Below are 22,331 nucleotides of genomic sequence, written 5' to 3' on the forward strand. Positions count from 1 at the left end.
GTCAGGAAACTGGACACAACTCTTCTCTGTCCACCCTCGAAAACCACTGCCTCCACAGCAACAGCTTTAACTGTTCACGGACACCTGCCCGTCTCTAACAAGAGTAAAAACAAGGAGAGCAGCTGGGGTAAGGATGGCAATTCAAAGAATCTTATAGTCCATAGCACCTATAATAGCTCAATAAAAGAGTTCTTTTAAGTTACTGTTCGTGCCAATGGGAGACCTGCCCAGCCCAGCCCCAGTCTGGTCTCTGGTGGCAGATCCTAGTGCTAGCGCTCAGCCCTGGCATATGGTGGGTCCTGGACCCACCACTGAATGGGAGCGGAGAACCAGGCTTGAGTCAGGGATCAAGGGAGTCAGATAGCAAGGGATGATGAATCCTTACCTTGGCTCTTATGCCGCAGCCACCACTGTGCTCCTCCCAAATGCAGAGGTGGACATGATGATGTCACCACTGAAACCTTTTAAGGAGTAGTGGCTGTCCTGCGGATTGTTGGTTCATCTCCCATAAGTTGTTGGAGTCCATTATCAATGTCATACAGGGCAACTTTTCCTTCAGATACAGCATGTACCATACACTGTTGATAACCCTTCCTGGGATAAGCGTTTGAGGTTTTGGATTTAAAAATCACTGGAACCTCATTCTGTTGACATTAGCTCAGTATGTTGATGACTTTAACAATTTTCCCTGATGTCCAATTCGTTCCATTATAGCCACCTCAAGTTAAAATTGTAGTTCTGAAAAAAACTGGGTCTACTGCTGAATTCATGAGTTTCTGGATAATTGAAAACACCACAAACTCATACCCTTACAGAAGTTTTCCAACCCAGTGCAAGCTACTCCCATTTAAGAAGAATGAAATATACAAGATCCTAAGAGGGCACAATAAGGTAGATGTTGAGCTGTTTTCACTAGGGGGAGAGAGGGCACAGTTATAACATATTAGCGCAGTCACTTAAAACAGATACATGAGAATTTCTTCTTGAAATGGGTCATGAATCTCTGGAATTTTCCATCTTGGAGGGTTGTGGAAGCTGGAGGTGCTTTAAAAGGAGTTAGATAAATTTTTGAATGATCGGAGAAATGAGAGCTGTGTGGAACTGGCACAGAAGAGGAGTTGAGGCCTGGGGTAGATCAGCAATGGTCATATCAATGACAGGGCAGGTTAGAGGGGCCTGGTGGTCTACTCCTGTTCCTATTTTCTTGTGTTCTTGTATATAAGTAAGTTATTCTCAGCCATAGTAACACACATGACTCCTTTCCAATGTGACATGAATTTTCAGGCTGCTTCCTGAGATCAGCAGGGCTAAAATTTGTAGTCAGACAGGTAATGATGAACCATGTGTCCTTTAATTTGCAACATGAATGTAGAAGTGTCAATGGGTTTGATAATCAAAGTTTAAGATAATGTAAATGTGTTGTTTTTCCAATATGTGCCGCACAACAAATCAAGAAGTTATTTTTGTCTGTGCAGGAATGTCAAAAACAGAAAATTTCTTAGCTTGGAAAGAAGGCAGGGCATATTTCAGTTTTAGTATAGAGTGCAGTTTTATCTTGATTTATATTTATGTATGCATTTAAGTACATGTAAGATTTTGGGTCAGAGCAGTGATGAACAAACAGTAGTAATCGTTCATCCACATGCTGTCTATGGAGCTCTGGAGTTAAAAACCCAAATGCTCAACACTCTCTCTACGGGGATCTGAGGCCTGTATGAATTGGGTAAACAAGGGTAACCAATCAGAACGAAGAATCCTTGCTGAGACACAGAGTCTAAAGCAGAAAGTGTAAATTTAAATTGCTAATTCATTGCCAGATCATGTGCAGAAGCAAAATGAAGAGAGGAAAGTAAAGACACGATTAGGTGAAAGAGAGGGATAAAAGGAAAACAAAATAATTTTGAAATCTTCTGACAAAAATTAAAATCTGTTGAAATGCATGTGAACAATGGAAAAACTTAATTTTCAGTGCCAGAGGGGATTTTTGGCAATAAGTAATTGGGATTATTCACACTTGAATGGACAAGAAAACGAGAAAACAAAAAAAACAGAGAGAGAGGTAGGCCACTAGGCTCAGTAAACTGCTCTGCCATTTTATAGGATCCTGGATGAGCCTGCACTTAGTGCCTGTGTCTCCCAATTCACATATCCTTACAGTCCAGAAGTCTGTTAATCACAACCTTAAATATACCTGACAATTGAACATCTATAATCCTCTAGGATAGAGAAAATCCAAAGATTTACAATACTCTGCTCAAATAAACTTTTCTTCATGATATGTGCGAATGCAAGAGGGGTGCTCAGTAGTCTTCCAAAAACGTATTCCCATATTGACATGAAAATGAGCTTCCAGATTACAGCTTAATGAATGGAGGAGACTTGGAACACTTGGCAGTGAAGAGATTGTGTACCTCGGTAGAGAAGAATAAGCAGACTTCAAATTATATAATGCCATTTATGACCTCAGAACACTCAAAAGCTCTTCATAGGATGCAAGAGAAAGAAAATTATCCAGGATTATTCTTGCTAGCATACATTAAGTGAATCCTGTCTGGAAAGTATTTTTGCCTCACTTTGACTGTGATGGATGCTGAAAATGAACACCAGGAGTACAATCATTTTCCAGATTTACTCATAATAAGTGGCCACTGAGGCAAAATGTAGGGAACTGACATCACCTATGCACATTTAAGGGCACACAGAGAAATTCACATTTTGTCTCCATCCTTTTGAACATTTTCAATCTGCATTACCTTAAGAAACAAGGCAGGTAAATTTTCAGACGATTTATTAAGATCCCAAGTATTCCTTTCCCTTGCATCATTTATCAACAGCACATAAAGCAGAGGCTCAACAAGCTCCTGAGAAACATTCACTAACCATTACATCCCAGATGCTTTTATAGATATTGACTGGGGAATTAATTCATTTTCACGGTGGGACTTCTCTGAATTTGATTGTGATTCATATTACAAAGATATTTGTAATCCACAACATTCTCAGTCTGCAGATTTCCATGTTATAGCAATGATAGACATACGCTAATCCGTGTAACAAAGCTTTCAATTCTGCTTAAGTAATATGAGTTTGAAATTGGGAATCCTTATGTAAACACTTACTAAATCACCTAGCAACACACAGGTGCAGCAAACAAGAGTCTTTCAAAAAGCACTATATAACTTAAGTCTGTTATGGTGGTTTGCTGTCCTGGTTTATTCTTAAGGTCAACAATGTGTTGTTCAACTGTTGATTCAGGCATTGCCTGCATGACTGCTGAACTGGAAAAGAAGGTGAACAAGAAAGACAAGATCACAGAATAAACACTGACATACAGAAAAATACAGCAGACAAATGCAAATTGAGATGAGATTTCATAATGACAGAAACAGAAAAGAAATGTGAAACAAAGTCCTCGAAAGGCAGACTGTGAGAAAACAGACCGAAAGAAAAATGAAAAGAAACCGTTAAAAAATTCACCTTAAAAGGTGAGTAAACGGCAGGTGGTTGAGAACTGAAAATATCAAAAAGAAAACAGCAAGGAATATATACCGCAAAGGGACATACTTTTTTTTTCTGTTATTTTTCAGGATGTAGGTGCTGCTAGCAAGGCTAGCATTTATTGCCATTTCACAACTGTCCTTGAGAAGGTGATAGTGCAACCCCTTCCTCAAGTGTTGCAGCCCTTCTGGTGGAGGTAACTCCCCATAAGACAATTAAGGAGGTAGTTCCATGATTCAGACACAGTGATCATGAAAGGTCAACAAGACATTTCCAAATCAGGATGGTGCATGACTCAGAGGGGAATCTGCAACTGGTGGTGTTCACATATGCTTGTTGCTCTCGTCCTTGGTGACAAAGGTCACAGATTTGAGAGGTGCTTTCAGAGAAGCCTAGATGAGTAACTGCAGTGCATTTTGTAGATGATACACACTGCAGCCGCTGTGGAGGGGGATAGATGTCTAAGATAATGGATGGGGAGCCAATCAAATGGGCTGCTTTGTCCTGGATGCTCTCGAGTTCCTGGAGTGCTGGAGCTACACACATCCAGACAAGTGGAGAGTATTCCATCATGTTCCTGTCCTGTGCCTCGTAGATGGTAGAAAGGCTTTGTGGTGTCACCAGATGAGTTACACCACAGAACACCCAGCCTCTGACTTGCTTTTATAGCCACATTATTTGTTTGTGATTCAAAATTGGCAAATTGTAGAACAGTCTGCAGTATCAAAGGCTGATAGGGTTTCCCAATATCATGTGGTGTTAATCCCAAACTCGTTAATGCACTCCAATTTCACTGTCAGGAGACTGTTTGATCTGAACCCATACCCACTCACTGCACTACCAACGGAGCATGGTCATGACCTGTGGAACCCACAGGTTGCACCGCAGCAAATATCCACAAGTGATAGCTTGTTCCTTCCGCAGGACCTTGACCAGAGCAACACTGATATAGGAACACCATTTTGCCCAGTTCCTCTCCAAGTTACACATCTGCTCAAGTGGCATATTTATGGCTGTTCATCCAACATTATTGTATTTTCTGATATCTCTCACATGATTGCAGAATTACCACCAATATAAGAGGTGTGCTGTTGTGAGGTGCAGGCCCAAGAGCAACTTTTCAGGTCACTAGTGGCAGCCATTAGGCACTAGGTGGCCAATATTGTCCACATCCCAGGAACAATCAACAAAATTATGATGGACTGATTTTTGTTCGGTTTGGTAGACTTTTCTCATTATTTAGATGCAATGCTTTTACACAAAATTCAAACCACTTAAGCTATTACAAAGCAATGTGCCAGACAACATGGAGATACAAGAGACTGCAGATGCTGGAATCTGGAGCAACAATCTGCTGGAGGAACTCAGCGGGTCGATCAGCATCTGTGGGAGGAAAGGAATTGTGATTCAAGGTTCTGATGCAGTGTTTCAATCCAAAATGTCGACAATTCCTTTCCTTCCACAGATGCTGTTTGACCCGCTGAGTTCCTCCAGCAGATTTGTTGTGTCAGACAACATTATCAGCTGAGATGAGTGACATGAATCATCTCTCTTTGCTGCTGGATCTTCCTTTATAACTTGTTAGGAAGGTTTATTCCATTTTTTTCAGGATGTAGTAACCACTGGCAAGGCCTGCATTTATTGCCCATCCCCAAAAACCCTTGAGAAGGTGGTAGTGACTCATCTTCTTGCAATGTTAGTCCTCCCGCAGTAGTGGCAGACAGGGAATTCCAGGACTTAGATTCAGGGATGGAACAGCAAAACAAGCTGCTTGCCTCATATGGCCAAAGTTCCAGATAGAATAAGTCAAGCACCTATGAATGTACAGTGGCATGCAAAAGTTTGGGCACCCCTGGTCAAAATTTCTGTTACTGTGAATAGCTAAGTGAGTAAAAGATGATCTGATTTCCAAAAGCCATAAAGTTAAAGATGACACATTTCCTTAATATCTTAAGCAAGATCACTTTTTTATTTCCATCTTTTACAGTTTCAAAATAACAAAAATGGAAAAGGGCCCGAAGCAAAAGTTTGGGAACCCTGCATAGTCAGTACTTAGTAACACCCTCTTTGGCAAGTATCACAGCTTGTAAATGCTTTCTGTAGCCTGCTAAGTGTCTTTCACTTCTTGTTTGGGGGATTTTCACCCATTCTTCCTTGCAAAAGGCTTCTAGTTCTGTGGGAACTTGGGCTGTCTTGCACGCACTGCTCGTTTGAGGTCTATCCACAGATTTTCGATGACGTTTAGGTCAGGGGACTGTGAGGACTATGGCAAAACCTTCAGCTTGTGCCTCTTGAGGTAGTCCATTGTGGATTTTGAGGTGCGTTTAGGATCGTTATCTTGTTGTAGAAGTGATCCTCTTTTCATCTTCAGCTTTTTTACAGACGATGTGATGTTTGCTTCCAGAATTTGCTGGTATTTAATTGAATTCATTCTTCCCTCTACCAGTGAAATGTTCCCCGTGCCACTGGCTGCAACACAAGCCCAAAGCATAATCGATCCACTCCCGTGCTTAACAGTTGGAGAGGTGTTCTCTTCATGAAATTCTGCACCTTTTTTGCTCCAAACATACCTTTGCTCATTGTGGCCAAAAAGTTCTATTTTAACTTCATCAGTCCACAGGACTTGTTTCCAAAATGCATCAGGCTTGTTTAGATGTTCCTTTGCAAACTTCTGACGCTGAATTTTGTTGCGAAGACGCAGGAAAGTTTGGAGAGAAAAGGGTGCAGAATTTCATGAAAAGAACACCTCTCCAACTGTTAAGCACGGGGGTGGATCGATCATGCTTTGGGCTTGTGTTGCAGCCAGTGGCACGGGAAACATTTCATTGGTAGAGGGAAGAATGAATTCAATTAAATACCAGCAAATTCTGGAAGCAAACATCACACTGTCTGTAAAAAAGCTAAAGATGAAAAGAGGATCACTTCTACAACAAGATAACGATCCTAAACGCACCTCAAAATCCACAATGGACTACCTCAAGAGGCACAAGCTGAAGGTTTTGCCATGGTCCTCACAGTCCCCTGACCTAAACATCATCGAAAACCTGTGGATAGACCTCAAAAGAGCAGTGCATGCAAGATAGCCCAAGAATCTCACAGAACTAGAAGTCTTTTGCAAGGAAGAATGGGTGAAAATCCCCCAAACAAAAATTGAAAGACTCTTAGCTGGCTACAGAAAGCGTTTACAAGCTGTGGTACTTGCCAAAGAGGGTGTTACTAAGTACTGACCATGCAGGGTGCCCAAACTTTTGCTTCGGGCCCTTTTCGTATTTTGTTATTTTGAAACTGTAAAAGATGGAAATAAAAAAGTAATCTTACTAAAAATATTAAAGAAATGTGTCATCTTTAACTTTATGGCTTTTGGAAATCAGGTCATCTTTTACTCGCTTAGCTATTCACAGTAACAGAAATTTTGACCAGGGGTGCCCAAAGTTTTGCATGCCACTGTATATATGGTTTAACCAAGTAGAGCAACAAGCTAATATGAAGTTAGTACTATTTCAAAAAATGTAATAGCAGTAAATGTAAATGAAAAGATAAATGCCTTGCTGTAGATTTACAATTTTCAGAAAGCATTTGATAAGAAGCTTATTAGAAAAATTCAGCCATATTGTATGACAGAAAAATCAAGCAGTATGGGTATAAAATGGATTGACCGACAGGAAGTAGAGTTAGGATCACAAGACAAAGGAGCAGAAGCAGGCCATTCGGCCCAGGATAAATGGGTATTGTTGAGACTGACGAAGTAGTGTACACAAGGGTTAGTTCTAGAGACACTCCTGTTCTCATTTTATGCCAACAATATGAAATTGTGCCTCAGGTGCACAATTTCATAATTTGTTGATGACTCAAAACGAAGAAGTTTAGCAAACAGTGAGAATTCAGGAGAAAAAAGGATTAGTAGAACTGGCAAAGAGATGGAAGATGTAATTTATTGCGTTGTGAGTAATTGTGAGATATAGTTTTGGTGGAAAACACTGGGGCATTTACTTTGTACTTCACTTTTCAGAGGATGGTAAGCCTCCTTGAAATGCTACAGTCGTTCTAATGAAGGTGCTCACACAGTGCTTTTATGGAGGAAGCTTCAGGATATAGACAGTGATGATGAAGGAATGATACTACATTTCCAAGGCTGGATGATGTGCAACCTTGAAAGGGAATCTGTAGGTGCCAGTGTCCCAAGGCTCCCAAACCTGTTGATCGTCTTGGTGGTAGAGCTTACAGGGTTAGGTGTTGGAGTTGCCTAGATGAGTAACAGCAGTGCAGTCCCATTGACTGCATTTGGCCCATTTCCCTCTAAACCTTTCCTATTCATGTAACTTTCCAAATGCCTTTTAAATGTCATAATTATACATGCCTCTACCACTTCTTCAAGCAGTTCATTCCATATACTCACCACCCTCTGTGTGAACAAGTTGCCCCTCAGATCCCTTTTAAGGAGAGTGTTACGTAGATGGTGAAAATTCATTGGGGTGTCAGGATTGAATCATTCACCACAGAATACCCAGGCTCTGGGCTGTTCTTGTAATCGGGGTATTCATGTGGCTAGTCCAGTTGAACTTCAGGTCAAATGTTGCCCCCCTCCGCACCGACCACTTAAGGATGCTGGTGTTGGGTAACTTGGTTATGGTAATTCCAGTGAATGTCAGAGATCACTGGTTAGACTCACTCTTGTTGGAATGGTACTCATACAAGCCACAGGAGAGTATTTCATCACACAAAGGGCAGCACAGTGCCCTCACAGCACCAGAAAGCCAAGTTCAATCCTGACTTCAGGTGTGGTCTGTGTCGAATTTGCACATTCTGTGACAGTGTGTTTTTCCTCATCCCACCTTCCAAAGATGTGTAGGTTGGTAGGTTAATTGGTGACTATAAAATTGACCCTAGTGTGTAAATGAGTGATAGAATCTGGGCAGAATAAAATATGAGATTAATGTAGGATTAGTGCAAGTGGGTGGTTGATGGTCAGTGCAGACTAGGTGGGCTGAAGAGCCTGTTTCTGTGCTGCATCTCTCTATGATTCCACAACTCCAGACTTGTGCCTTTTTGGGGTGTCATAAGTGAATCAGTCCCCCAGCTTTTGATCTGCTCTTTAGCCATGGTATGTACATGGCTCGTTCAGTAAGATTTCTAGTCAATGATGACTCTTGGGATATTGATGGTGAGAGATTTGGTGATGATAATGCTATTGGATGTTAAGGATAGGTGATTACACTTGGTGATGTTCATTGGCTGGCACATTTGTGACACAAATGTTAGCTGTCACTTATCAGCCCATGCCTGAAGATTGTCAGGTATTGCTGTATTAAGGCATGGGCATTTTAATTTACTGAAGACTTGCAAATAGAAATTAAACAAACATGAAATCATCAGCAAACATCCCCACTTCTGATCACATCCTGAAAGGAAAATCACCTGTGAAGCCACTGAAGATGGTTGGATGCAGGCACTGTTCTGTAACGTTTCAATAAAGTGAGAACAGGAGTGTCTCTAGAACTAACCCTTGTGTGCACTACTTCTTCAGTCTCAACAATACCCATTTACCCTAACTCTTTACGTCCTATCAGTCAATCCATTTTATGCACATGCTGCTTAATTTTCTCTCACACTGTATGGCTGAATTTGTAAATCTATGGCAATGCCTTTATCCGTTCATTCACTGCTTCTACCACCCCAAGGAACTCTTGCAGTCACGCCCTGGGTCTGGGATAATTGACCTCCAACAACCACAGTCATGTTCCTTTGAGCAAGGAATGACTGAAATCATTGGTATGTTTTCCCAAAGTGGGCCCTGGTTTCAGTTTCTCGTGAAGGACAGTTATTCTCATCGCCCAAGTGGAATTCAGCTCCTTTGTCTGTTTGGAACAAAGCTGAAAATGTCTGCAACCAAGAGGTCCTGTGGAAATTCAAAATGGGCATCAGTGAGCAGGTTAGTAGTGAATTAGTGCTGCTTAATAGCACTGTCAACGACATTTTCCATCACTTTGCTGATGAATGAGATTAGACTGGTGAGAAGGTAGTTAGTGGAATTGGATTTGTCCTGCTTTTTGTGAACGGGACATACCTGGGCAACTTTACGCATTGTTGGGTGATTGGAATTGTTTGGCCTGAAGTGAACTGAATTGAATTTATTGAAGATTGGCTTCTGTAATGTTGGGAACCTCAGGAGGAAGCAAAGAAGGATCATTAACTGCACTTCTGGTCAAACACAGCTGTGAGTGCTTTAGTTGTGCCTCCACCACTTAGATGCTGGGCTCCACCATCCTTGAAGACAAACAGGCTCTTGGAGCCTCCTGTTATCTATTTAACTATCCAATGTGGCAGGACTGCGGAGCTTTGATCCATTTGTTGTAGCACAGCTTAGCTCTGTTGCTTGCACTCGTTTTTTGCTGTTTATCATGCAGGTAGCTCTGTTTTACAGCTTCACCAAGTTGTTCAGTAATTTTTAGATATGCATGGTGCTGCTCCCAGGGTACCCTCCTACACTCATTTAATCTCAGTTAATCCCCTGATTTAATTGTAAAAATAGATTGAGGGGGATGGTGTCAATAGTTAGATGCACCCGTATTGGCAAGGATGAGGCCAGGTAGGTTTATTCTGCATGTTGCTTTGTTCACTACCTGTTGCAGGCATAACTTGGTAGCCATATCCTTTAGGACTTGGCCAGTGTGGTCAATGGTGGAGGAGGTACCATGTTACTCTTGAAGATCCCACCCAAGGTATGTTCTGTGCCTTTGCTTCTTTCAGTGCTTCCTCCAGGTGTCATTCAATATGGGGAAGCAGAGATATGATGGTAGGTGATAATCGGATTTCCATCCCCATCTTAGACCTGATGCCAAAGGAGTTTATGGGGCCTGAAGTCAATGCTGACCACTTCCAGGGAAACTCTCTCCATCTGTATAGCACTCTGCTGGTCCCTATGGTGGGTCTGTCCTGCTGATGGGGCAGGAGATACCCAGGGTATGTAATGGAGGAATCCGGCCAATTGACTGTGTGATATAAGGATGACTAGGCCAACCTGTTACTTGATTAGTCTGTGAGACAACTTTCCCAATATGGACACCGGTCTCCAAATGTTTGTGAGAAAGACTTTGTATGGTCAGTGAAAAGTCCCTGAAAGGCAAGAACTATGAGAGGCTGCCAGAAATTCAAATACTTTTGCCAGCTGTCAAGAGCAGCTCAAGACAGGTACTCTGCACTTCACCACCTAAGATTGCTGTTCGGAACATGCCATTGGACTCTAGGACAAGGTGGTCCAATGAAAGTAAACCAAGATAAATGTGGACAAAAGGAGATCATGGATGGCATTATCACTACCTCTATTATTTTCGTACTGGCAACATTTCTGCTATTTTGTTTTATTTCAACAGTATGTTTTGTTTTCTAACTCTCTCTTGTCCTTTCTGCCTATCCCTTTAACATGTCCCTGCAAACTCAGATAAATATCCCAGTGAACCTTTCTCTAAGATTTTTACAAGATATTTTCTTCTTGTTTTATTCAGGATCACAATTATTTAATCACTGATTCTTGGCATGTGTTATTCCTTAGCCCTACTCTTTTAAAAAATGGTCCACTTGGCTTCTTGGAAATTGTTGTTGGATATCCTCTAGTCCAGTTATTTCGGATGATCCATTTCATTTTTCAAATTATATAACTGGCTTTGGATCTTTGGTGTATCAGAATCGCAGATCACAATAAATTTAATTATCCTGTGGTCACCATCCCCAAGGGGAGGAATCGTTTCCAATTTCTAACTTTGTCTGGGTCACTTACAAATAATTAAGATCAGCCTGGATTCTTCAAGCAGTCATGCGTTATATTTACTCCAACTATGCATTATATTTACTCCAACTGTGAATCTCATTATATTTAGTAAATTAAATTCTATTATGATAACATTTCTGGTCCCGCAAGTCTCTCTTTTAACTCCTCATACAGCAACCTTCGAGGAGAGAAGGGGAAGGGTGGGGCACCAGTAGGTTGGCAGAGGGAGCAATTTCCCAGGACAATGGGGAAGGGAGGGGAAGATGTACTTGCTGGTGTAAAAATGATCTAATTGACAGGGAAAAAATAAATCATTGGGATAGTTGGGGACAATCATTGAGATAATAGTTCCTGAGATGAAGGAGTTGTCTTATGAGGAACAATTGAATCTACACTCACTGAAGTTTATAAGAATGAGAGGTGCTCTTATAAAACTAAATGAGGTTCTGATGGTGACACAAGAGCCTGCAGATGCCGGAATCTAGAGCAAAAAACAAATTGCTGGAGGAACTCAGTAGGTCAAACAGCATCTGGTCTTGCCTAAAGCATCAACAATTCCTTTTCAGATGCAGTTCGACCTGCTGAGTTTTTTTTTTGCTCGAGGTTCTGATGGTGCCGGACAGGGGAAGAACCAAAAGGATGTTTCCCTCATGGGGGAAGTCTAGGGCCAGAGGCAAAATTTCAGAGGAAAGGGCTGCCCATTTAACATGGAGATAATGAAAAACTTTGAACATCTCATATTATGCTTGGGTAGTCTTCAACTTGACGGCCTCAACGTCGATTTATTTAACTTCCGATAACCCCTCCCCTCTTATTCCCCCCACTTTTTTTTCTCCCTCCCCCCCTTTGGACCCCACACCCCTTCTCTTTCCCCTTCCCCCGCCCTCATGACCAGCCCATCTGTTCCCCACCTTCCCTTTATTCCATGGTCCTCTGCCCTCTCCTACTGGTTTCCTTCTTCTTCAGCCCTCTACCTCTCAGCTTCTTACATCTCCCCCCTCCCCCACCCACCTACCTTCCCCCATCACCTGGACTCACCTATCACCTGCCAGCCTGTGCTCCTCCTCCTCCCCCTCCCCCGACTTTCTTATTCTGGTGTCTGCCCTCTTCCTTTCCAGTCCTGATGAGGGCCTCAACCCAAAATGTCGACAGATACTGCCTGATCTGCTGAGTTCCTCCAGCATTTTGTGTGTGGGTTGTTCTAGATTCCAGCATCAGCAGAATCTCTTGTGTCTCTGAGCGTGCTGTGATCTTTGGAGTGCTCTTCCCTGACAGCAGTGAAGGCTGAGTCACTGACTATACTCGTGGCTCAGACAGACCGATATTTGGTCTACAGGGTTAGAGGGATCAGGCAGGAGAGTGAGGTGATTGGTCTGCAATTGAATGTTAACCTGGCTTTAAAATATGCCAGTGTATTTCTAACTTTGTGCTTTTGCAATGACCAATACCTAGGTGTATTAGGAGTAGACTGGATGTTAAGCCACCACCTCCTCATCCCCAACCTATAACACACAAGCACATTTCCAGCTGGATAGCAATCCACAACTGAAAATCTGGTTAACTTTTCTACTTCCCAGCCTGTGGTTATGGATTTCAGTGACAGCAGAAATATCTGCTAGAAACCCTACTGCTTTCATGGCTGCCATTTTGTAATCTGTGTCCTAGACCTGGGGAGTTTTGTCATGTACTTCAACATCATAGTCGGAATTCCAATTATTGCCATCATGGCCCCAAGTCAAAGATGAGAAATCATCACACTTGTGTTTATATAAAAACTAATATTTCAACTATCACAATCAGAGGAAGAAAAATAAACCTTTGACCTGATGAGTTTTTTTTAAAGCATGCCCAGGCTGGGAGAGATGGTTAATTTTAGTGGATTAGTATAACAGGAAAGACAAACAGAGAGGACAGTAATAAGGACAGATTGTCAAATAAATGAATATTTGCAGTGAATAATGGACTGAAAACCACCCCCTTCATCCCATTTTGTAGACATACCCACAATCTATCAGGCTTTACACTGCAACCATTGCCGACAGGAGAGAAGGAATGGAAAACCATAGCTGCATGATTTCAAAGATTAGAACTAAATATTTAAGTTATCCTGCACCACATTGTTATAAAAATAAATCAAAAACGCAGGCAATTAGGGTGAAATGTTTCAGTGACCTAGGTCTATTAGTACAGTTTGTATCCAATAGAACAGCTGCACTAACAAAATTCCTCTTTGTTAGCCAAACAAGCAATGCATGAGGTATCTTGATGACTTTCCTCCCATTCAGTTGCAAGCATAATTCAACAGTATGTATTCACAATGCTGTGTAAAGCACTCGGTGAAGGAAGAGCTACATTTACCTTTCTCATCAAAACCTGGCAACTGCTCAACTTTAAATGGAGTCGTTTTACTTGGTCCTCACTGACTGCTTTTAGAATAGGCAACTGCTGATAAGAAAATCCATTCCTCAAGCAAACAAACTCATGGACTGGAAGAAGGACTTAAAGTGAAGTCTGCTCAAAAATGGCTTTTTTTCTGAGTCAGTCTTAATTACACAATACATTCTCCTTAATCCTGACACTGATTAAACTTAGTTACAATACTGTTACCAGATTTAGTAATTATGTTTTTCTTGGTTCAAATAAAACTTGAGACTTCCTGCATGGATTCCTTAAATGTTCACCAGGCATTTCTTTAGTAATTAAATGAACTTATTGTACCTAGTTCAAGGAATTGCTTTATCTCACTGATTTCATCAGTAGAGCAGAAACTCTCTTGAAGCTTAAACTAAAAGATCTAGAACGACAGAATCAGCCCTAAGGGCAAGACAAATATTAATTAGACCAAACAAAAAGCACAGTGCTAAAGAGTTCCTACGTAATTTTATGACTGGCATATTACCCAGTTACAGTGATTTAAATTGTAAAACTACCAGTTCTAATACCATGCAATTTCACCATAATTAATAAGTTCAGCAAAGTTTGAAGTTATTGCATTTCCAGACCACTGGAAAAATTTTACAACTGTGTCATTATTATAATCCTTTCCCTTGGTATTTTCTTCTTCAACCTTCTCTCAAACCTGCAGGCAGATGAAACAAAGCTGATCTTGGAACTTAAAGCAATGATAGAATCTTACAGCACAGGAAGTGTCCCGTATCAGCTGTCTGAAAGGACCAACCTTCCAGAATATTTTCTTACCCTTTTCCCATTCCTGTATAATATATTTTTTCTTTTCATATACTTAATCCACTTCCGTTCTTAGAACTCGTACAATTTCTGCTTCCTCCACAACATTTGCCAGTGTTCTAACAACTTATCACAGAAAACATCTCTTCCATCTATCCCTTTTGACTATGGTGTTAATTAATTATTCGTAACATTAACTTACTGATCCACGGGAAGAGAACAGGTAAGTAGCATAGCACAATGAACTTCTTTTGACTGGAGGAAATATAATTCAGGTATTTAGGCTACCATTATATTTATACTTTTGGTCAATACAAAATATATGATGGTGTAAAGACACATGTCTAAGTTCAGCGAGAGTCTAATCGTAAAGCCTGAGGAATGAAACTTCTTCTAATATAAAAACGAAAATGTTGGAAATACTCAGCAGGTCAGGCAGCAACTGTGGAAAGAGAACCAGGGTTAACATTTCAGGTCAGATACTTCCACAGATCCTTAAAGCAGGACAGATTGATAAGTTGGTTGAAAAGTTATATGGGTGTTTTCATTTATTAGTGAAGGCAGTGAATACAAGTCAAAGGGTCTTTGACCTGAAACATTAACTCTCTCTTTCCACAGCTGCTGTTTGACTTGCTGAGTGTTTCCAACATTTTCTGTTTTCATTTCACATTTCCATCATCTGTAGTTTTTTTTATTTCCAACCTCTTCTAACAGACGGTTTCTCAGTGCATGCCCTGGATAAAAGGTGGAGTATAGCTTCAGTCCGCCTAAGAGTGCAGAGTAGCAGACCAGAAGATGTGACATCAGGAGGCATCTGAATAAAACCCACCACATTCAGGGGTGCTTTCTTCCAGAATCCTCTGCCTTTACCACAAATTTTCACTTTCCCTAGTTTCCACCTTCACTGCCTCAGACTCATCCTAGATACTTCCAGGCAGGAGAAGGTCAACAACCTAGCATTTGCTCATTAATGTGCCAACGACAGTTGTGGTACATGAGCAATGTTCATGGGATGGGTAATAATGGTATCCCTAAGGACATTCTGTATGGTGAACTGGCTATTTTGTTGTCATCCACACTCCAGTACAAGGACAACTGCAAGCAAGACAGAATTTGGGCAGGCGTCAAAGCAGGCCAGTAGGAAATGGCCACTGACAGTCGGGATCTCTGAAGACTGTCTATACAGGAGAACATTGGAAGAGGTGAAGTGATTCCCAAAAAGAGGCCTAGAGAAAATGGGACAGCATACTGCCTTCCTTTGCAGCAAATACTGCCACAGCAAAGAGGCACATGGAGCTGACTACCAAGGCACACAACATCGTCCTACATACTACACCATCACTTTTATTTACTAGCATTTCAAAAAATAAACAATAAATGCATCAAGGTACGGGAATATATAATAAATGGGGAGAATATTGAGGAGTGTGGGGGAACAGAGGAAATTGGAGTGTATGCCCACAGATCTTTAAAGATTACAGGATGTGTAGATAAGGTGGTCAAAATGGCACATGGGTGTTTTCCTTTACAAGTCAAAGCAGTAAATACAAGAACAAAGTGGTGCTATACTAGAATTGTTTGAAGGTAGGATCAGGTTCAGTAACCTTTTTGTCTGGGATAGTTGGGCTAAATGGCTTCCACCTGGGCCATACATCTCATTTGGAAGCTATGTGAAGTATGTATGCAAGTTGTTGTTCGCCCATGACTTTGTGCTAACACTATTGATATGCCTAAAACCCAGTGATAGTTTTCACAGTGTGAGAAGTTCACCTCAGCAATGTTATTCTTAGCCTATGTGCTGATTCAAGAAAAAGGTAAAATCTAGATTAAAATGAATATTTTCCCCCTATTTTACCATTACATAGAATCCATATTTCTAACTAAAGCACCACGGTTAGACTGTCAGAATGGGCCACAACATTCTCATATTAATTTGATATTTAAACTACCTTTATATTTTAACACAAGTATCTCTGTGACCATTGCCATCACACTGAGGTATACAGGGGGAATAATGCTGTTCTTGCACAGCAATACATAGTTCTTCAGTTTTCAATGAAGTATCAGTTGCAGATGCACAAAAACTGATAACTGTCTGCACCTTTATTTTTTTGAAACCATATTTTTTTGGAATCTGCATGACATGCGTACTATTAGTTTTATAAGGGTAAAGAGAAAGAACTGGGAGAAATATTCTCAGATTATTGTTACCATGGTCAACACTGTCATTAATTGTTGTCCTACACCACAATACAACACAATATTTGCTACTGTCATGGGTTTTCCTGATAATAATTAAGGATAACTGGACAGGTCTGAGAAAAACAGAAAATAATGATGAAAAGGTAAGATATTATTAAAGTGCAACTTCAAGCAAAATTGAACAGTACTAATCCTTCAATGGAATGATGGCACCGCAGCCAGTAACAGTACTCTAGAATTTTGCTGGAGATCAATCAGACCAAGAGCCGATTGATGTTTATAAAAGGAGACAAGGTCAGTAATTTTATAAACAAAATATCAGAGCAATAGTTTAAAGAAAAGGACATTGTGGAAACCCACGATACAAGGAAGAGCAAAATAAAGTATGTTCAAAGCAAAGCAAAAAAAAAAATTGGCTTGATATGACCGGCTCCATTTGGTCACTGATAAACTATCTGAAGTAAAACAAGTAGCATCAAGGCAAACACAACATTAAAGCAACTACTATACTATTTCGTTGATAGATTATGGTCTTAAATGCACATTGCTCTCCAATTCTTGGATCATGATAATTACACAAAAATTAACATTTATAGATTCCCTCTAATTTACTGAAAAAAATTCCCACTGCATCAGTGATATAAAAAATGGATCTCAAACAAAAGGAGCAAACATGAAAGGAAATGTTTATTAATGTAATTATTCAGTTTGGACTCTAGTAAGAGGTTAATGGCAAAGTCAGCAACGATAGAAAAAAGGAGAGGGATTCAGGAGGTTTGAGAAACAGAGTTTGGAGGAGGAAGGTTGCAGTACTGAAAGTTACTTAAATTTTCAGGAAAAAGATCGTGTGGGGTCCTAAAGCAATAATTAGAATTATAGAGATATAGAGTGCAGGTAATTGGCATCCAAGGGAGATGATAAGAAATTTCTTGCAAATTTCTACAGAGGTACAGTGGAGAGCATTCTGACTGGTTACATCACCGCCTGGTATGGAGGTTCCAATGCACAGGATCGAAAGGGGCTGCAAAGGTTTGTAATCTCAGCCAGCTCCATCATGGGCACAACCCTCCCCGCCATCGAGGACATTTTCAAGAGGCAATGCCTCAAGAAGGCAGCACCTCAAGAAGGTAGCGCCTCAAGAAGGTGGCATCCATCACTAAGAACCCTCACCATACAGGTCATGCCTTCTTCTCGTTACTACCATCAGGGAGGAGGTACAGGAGCCTGAAGACCCACACTCAACGTTTCAGGAACAGCTTCTTTCCTCTCCGCCATCAGATTTCTAAATGGTCCATGAACACTACCTCGCTATTCCTCTTTCACGGTATTTATTTATTGTGACATAGTAATTTTTATGTCTTGCACTATACTGCTGCCGCAAAACAACAAATTTAATGAAATATGTCAGTGATAATAAACCTGATTCTGATGAACAGGGATGGTGAGCACACGGACGTGGAGGAGGCAGACAACTTCTGGATGAGCTGAAGTGTGGGGGAAAGTTGAGGCTGGTAAACCAGGGTTCTAAAGCAAAAGTTGTTACATCATCTCTCCGGTACATTCTTTGGCTTTGTATTAGTAGTAGTACAACTCCAGCCCTTGATTGTCTGTTTTTTTGTAAAAATCAGTGTCGGACTTTTTTTGAAAGGGAAGCAATATACCCATTGTTGTCTTCTAACATCGACACCCACTCTGGCTGGAGGTATGTACCATGCTTTTTTTTCTTATTGAGCTTGAAGTAATTCAAAATGAGATGCAGCCAGCACAATGGCTCAAATCCGCTTACTGAGCATTGCTGTCAGCTAATCAAAAACAGGAGTGGACTATTTGGCCCACGACGTTTGGTCTGTCATGATTGGCAGCTGTAATAGCTGTTCATGACTTTTTCTTAAAATATCCTGCAGGAATAGACCTTACAAAAGGAGTCTGATGTATAAAAAATGTCATAGGGCTTAAAACATCCCTCATGATCAATTGGCAAAGTACACTGATTTGTAAAAAAATATGTATAAATCTGTTCAGAAACTGTCACTGTTGTGATTATCAAGCTTCCAAAAACACTGTATGGTGTATAACACTTGAAAATTTGATTCTGTAAAAACTTACCTATTGTTTTTGAGATATCCAAATGACAACAAAGGATAGAGATGATATCAAGAAAAGTCGCTCTGGTAAGGAAACAAGGGTTCTGCCTGCAAAACAAGAAATCAGAATCAATCAACCATGAAAATTAATTACATGTAAACTTTGATCTTTTTCTTGGTAAAGAGAGTGGTTGTGAAAGCCACCCACTGTCAACCAATGAATAGAACAAATTAAATTTCTAATATCCATGTAAAAATGTTTGGTTGGAGGGTGGGTATTAGGGTGAGGTGAGGTAAGACAACAGGGAACAAAAGCAACACTAAATTCCATTTTGAAGTTAGGCAATAGAAAATGTAATTAAATCAGATCAAAAGATTAAATGGTTCAGCAACTTGATGTAATAGCAATTCTTTTATTAACATTTCTGGGATTTTGTATTCATACTGTTTTTATCATATATAAACAGATCAATGGTCCTGGCCAAATCAATGCTGAAAATACACCCCACCCTTTATAGTCTTGTCAAAATTCGCAGAACACTTAAACTGTAAGTGGGCCTTACAAAAAAAGCTAAGTTTTGTTTTTGATCAAATGCAACAGCAGATGTGTTCAGTACAGCCCCCCAGTCACCAACAAGGAACAAAATACTTCTTGTTCCAAGATCACCAAAGGATTTACAGTTGAAACAGTCCAGCATGCATTTAAAACAAAAGTCTGTTATGATTTAGTCAGGCTGTAGGGTTTTATCACATTATTTAACAAAATATATGTATTAGTTGCCAAATTCTTTTCACCAGCAGATATCTGAGCCACTCAGATCTGGGACTAAGCTGAAACATAATGAGCAAAAATAATGAAAAGATTCAGGATACTCACTGACAGAGGCTAGCAAGCAGAGTGGGCAAGTACTGTTCTTTCACCTTTTAAGCATTAGGTTAAGATCTACCCTAAATCTGAACTCACATAAATAGCCATGATTCCTTAAGAGAAAAAAACCCAGGCAGTTCCAATCTGTATTGAAGTAAGATATCAACCTTTTGCCCATCCAAGACTCCTGATATTTTAATGACCTTATTCAGAGGCAGCTTGTGCAAGAAATGGAACCGTGTAGTGGGAATATATGCCATGCAAAGGAAGCTTTGCTGTGTTTTTAAGGACTTGGCAGTGTGAATGGTTCAAAGTGTTTTCTTGTCCAGCACCAATGTCTCTGCAATTCATGGGCAAAAAAGTCATTGTGTTAAATATAAACTGGTTTCAGCTGTCCACCAAATAGTATACCAATGCAAGTTTATTTATCAAAATGGTGATAAGCTGCACAACCATTGCAGGAACTTTCTCCATACACCTCTGCTCCACCACCATTTATAAGCATCAGCAGGGCTTCTGTCAAAGTAACAGCAGCACAATGGGAGCAGCCTGGAGGAAATTCACCCAAACCGTGTCAAGAGTTGAGTTTTTAAAAATATTGTTATATTTTGCAAAAGTTCATCAAAATACACCTTCTTAATTATTTTCAAATTTCCTATGCCCTCAAGTAACAGCAGAAGAAACAGTGTTTAATAGGCAACTACATACTTCTGGTACTTAAGGGGAAATTTGAGGCTGCTAACACAATAACCAAGAAAATCCTCCCCTCACTCAGCATCTGAGGCTCCAGATCCATGTATTAGGGAATGTTCCTGCTTTGTGCCAGTTTTGACTTGGAGTTTAAATCATTGACACATGGTGAACTGGTACATGGAAATTTCTTTCTGCCACGAATTCCTGTCCTATGATAGTGTACGTTATAATTTACACACTTTTATACTTTCTGTATCACTGCCATTATGAACCTAGCAGCTTTTATACACATCTTAAACAGCTCTTTATGCACAGATGTATGCCCCCATTTAAATAACATTCATACCACATTTCTGTATCCTTATTTGGTTAGACATTTTCTTTAGGATGTGGCAAAATGATACCTTATCATAGTCTCAGTCACATTTATTGCAAGATAAAAACTAAAATGTGGAAAAACTATGTGAAAGTAAGCTACAGGGAAGAAGCAAAGTCAATTAGAACTCACAATAGGAAACATTTCTGCACTATGGAACTTGAATTATAGAAAAGAACCAGAGGGCATAGGTTTAAGGTGAGAGGGGAAAGACTTAATAGGAACCTGAGGAACAACTTTTTCCACACAGAAACTGGTACATATAGGGAATCAGCTGCCAGAGGAAGTGGTTGAGGCAGGTACAATAACAACATTTAAAAGACATTTGAATGGGTACATGGATGGGAAAGGTTTAGAGGGATAAGGGTCAAACACGGGCAAATGGGACTAATTTAGATGGGCATCTTGGTCAGCATGGACGGGTTGGACTGAAGGGCCTGTTTTCTGTGCTGTATGACTCTATGACTATAAAAATAACTGTAAAGAATTCGGGCAAGAAAATGAGTGCATTTATTTATACAATGGTAGTATTCAAACAACTCGACTATTTAGCAAGCCACATTTTAGATTCATTGTGATAGTGCTGACCTTCATTGGCATTATCACTATTGAAAAAGAACAAACAGTTAAGAATACATCCCTTCTATCTATCTGTAACCTAAGACCAGCAGCTACCACAGCAGGTTTGTTTTTGAATGCAATGCAGTGGTTTGGTCCATCAATTTACTCTATGATTCTCAAAAGCATGAGTTATCAATTGACACAGGGACTCAGTGGCATCAATTATTCCCATCAGTTATCACACCAAATGATCTCAGAAAAGAATGAAATCCCATTCTTGGATTGTAGCCCACTCTCATTAACTTGAAATGGTTATCTACACCTGCACATGCATTTGTTCAGTGTACTTGAATATGAACTGAGTTTCTACTGGATAAGGCAAGGCTTAGTTTGATCTATTAATGTAACTATTAATGTCCTTCATTCCTCAGCATACAAAGAGCAAGATTTATAAATTAGATTTTCCTTGGTTCCTTAGTAAAATGTATCTTTGTGCCATGATAGGCAAATAATGAACCCATATCATTATTCCCCTTTAGTGAGCTGCATTATTCAACAGACAGAATAACCTGTTCAGCATTCATTGCTATCATGAGGGAAGAACTTTCTTAGACTGTTTTCTTCTGCTTCTCAGACACATTGCTCTCTGAAGAACACTTTTAAAAAACTAGGCTTCCCTTTTGGTAGCAATGGCCTAAAAAAATTAGCTCCATTATAGGGGCACTAAGATATCATTGTGTAGTTACCCACTCTGCTTCATATTGCAATATTAGGATCACTATTTTTAATTGTAATCATAGTACAATAGCACAACATGCTTTTCATGGGGCAATCCTTCTGAATAAGGAAGCCGCACTCATAGTCAGATCAATTTTGCTCAGGCACCTGCCTTGGGCCAACTGCTAACACACAGGGCTCAAACCCTTAAAGGGATTGTTGGCAAGAAGCCACTCTCTACATCGCTGCAAGTTATGTGGCTGAGGAGATGAGAGCATGGGAGAAGGAACCAGGGATCACATTGCAGTTTCACTGACTGAGAGACGAACTGCACGAGAGACGTCCTGTTTGCCAGAGGGGCCAGAAGACCTTCCAGGACAA

At 40.3% G+C, this 22,331-nt stretch overlaps 1 protein-coding gene across 1 annotated transcript in view; it reads right to left on the reverse strand.

Annotated features, from left to right (window-relative positions):
- Nucleotides 1–22,331, reverse strand: part of thada (THADA armadillo repeat containing) — a 299,794-nt gene that overhangs the window by 72,496 nt on the left and 204,967 nt on the right. Inside the window, 1 exon segment of the mRNA XM_052011253.1 lies at nt 18,758–18,843. Within this exon segment, the coding sequence (XP_051867213.1) occupies nt 18,758–18,843 (86 nt within the window).

The sequence above is a fragment of the Pristis pectinata genome, chromosome 3, assembly GCF_009764475.1.
Source record: "Pristis pectinata isolate sPriPec2 chromosome 3, sPriPec2.1.pri, whole genome shotgun sequence".
Classification (NCBI taxonomy): Eukaryota; Metazoa; Chordata; class Chondrichthyes; order Rhinopristiformes; family Pristidae; genus Pristis; species Pristis pectinata.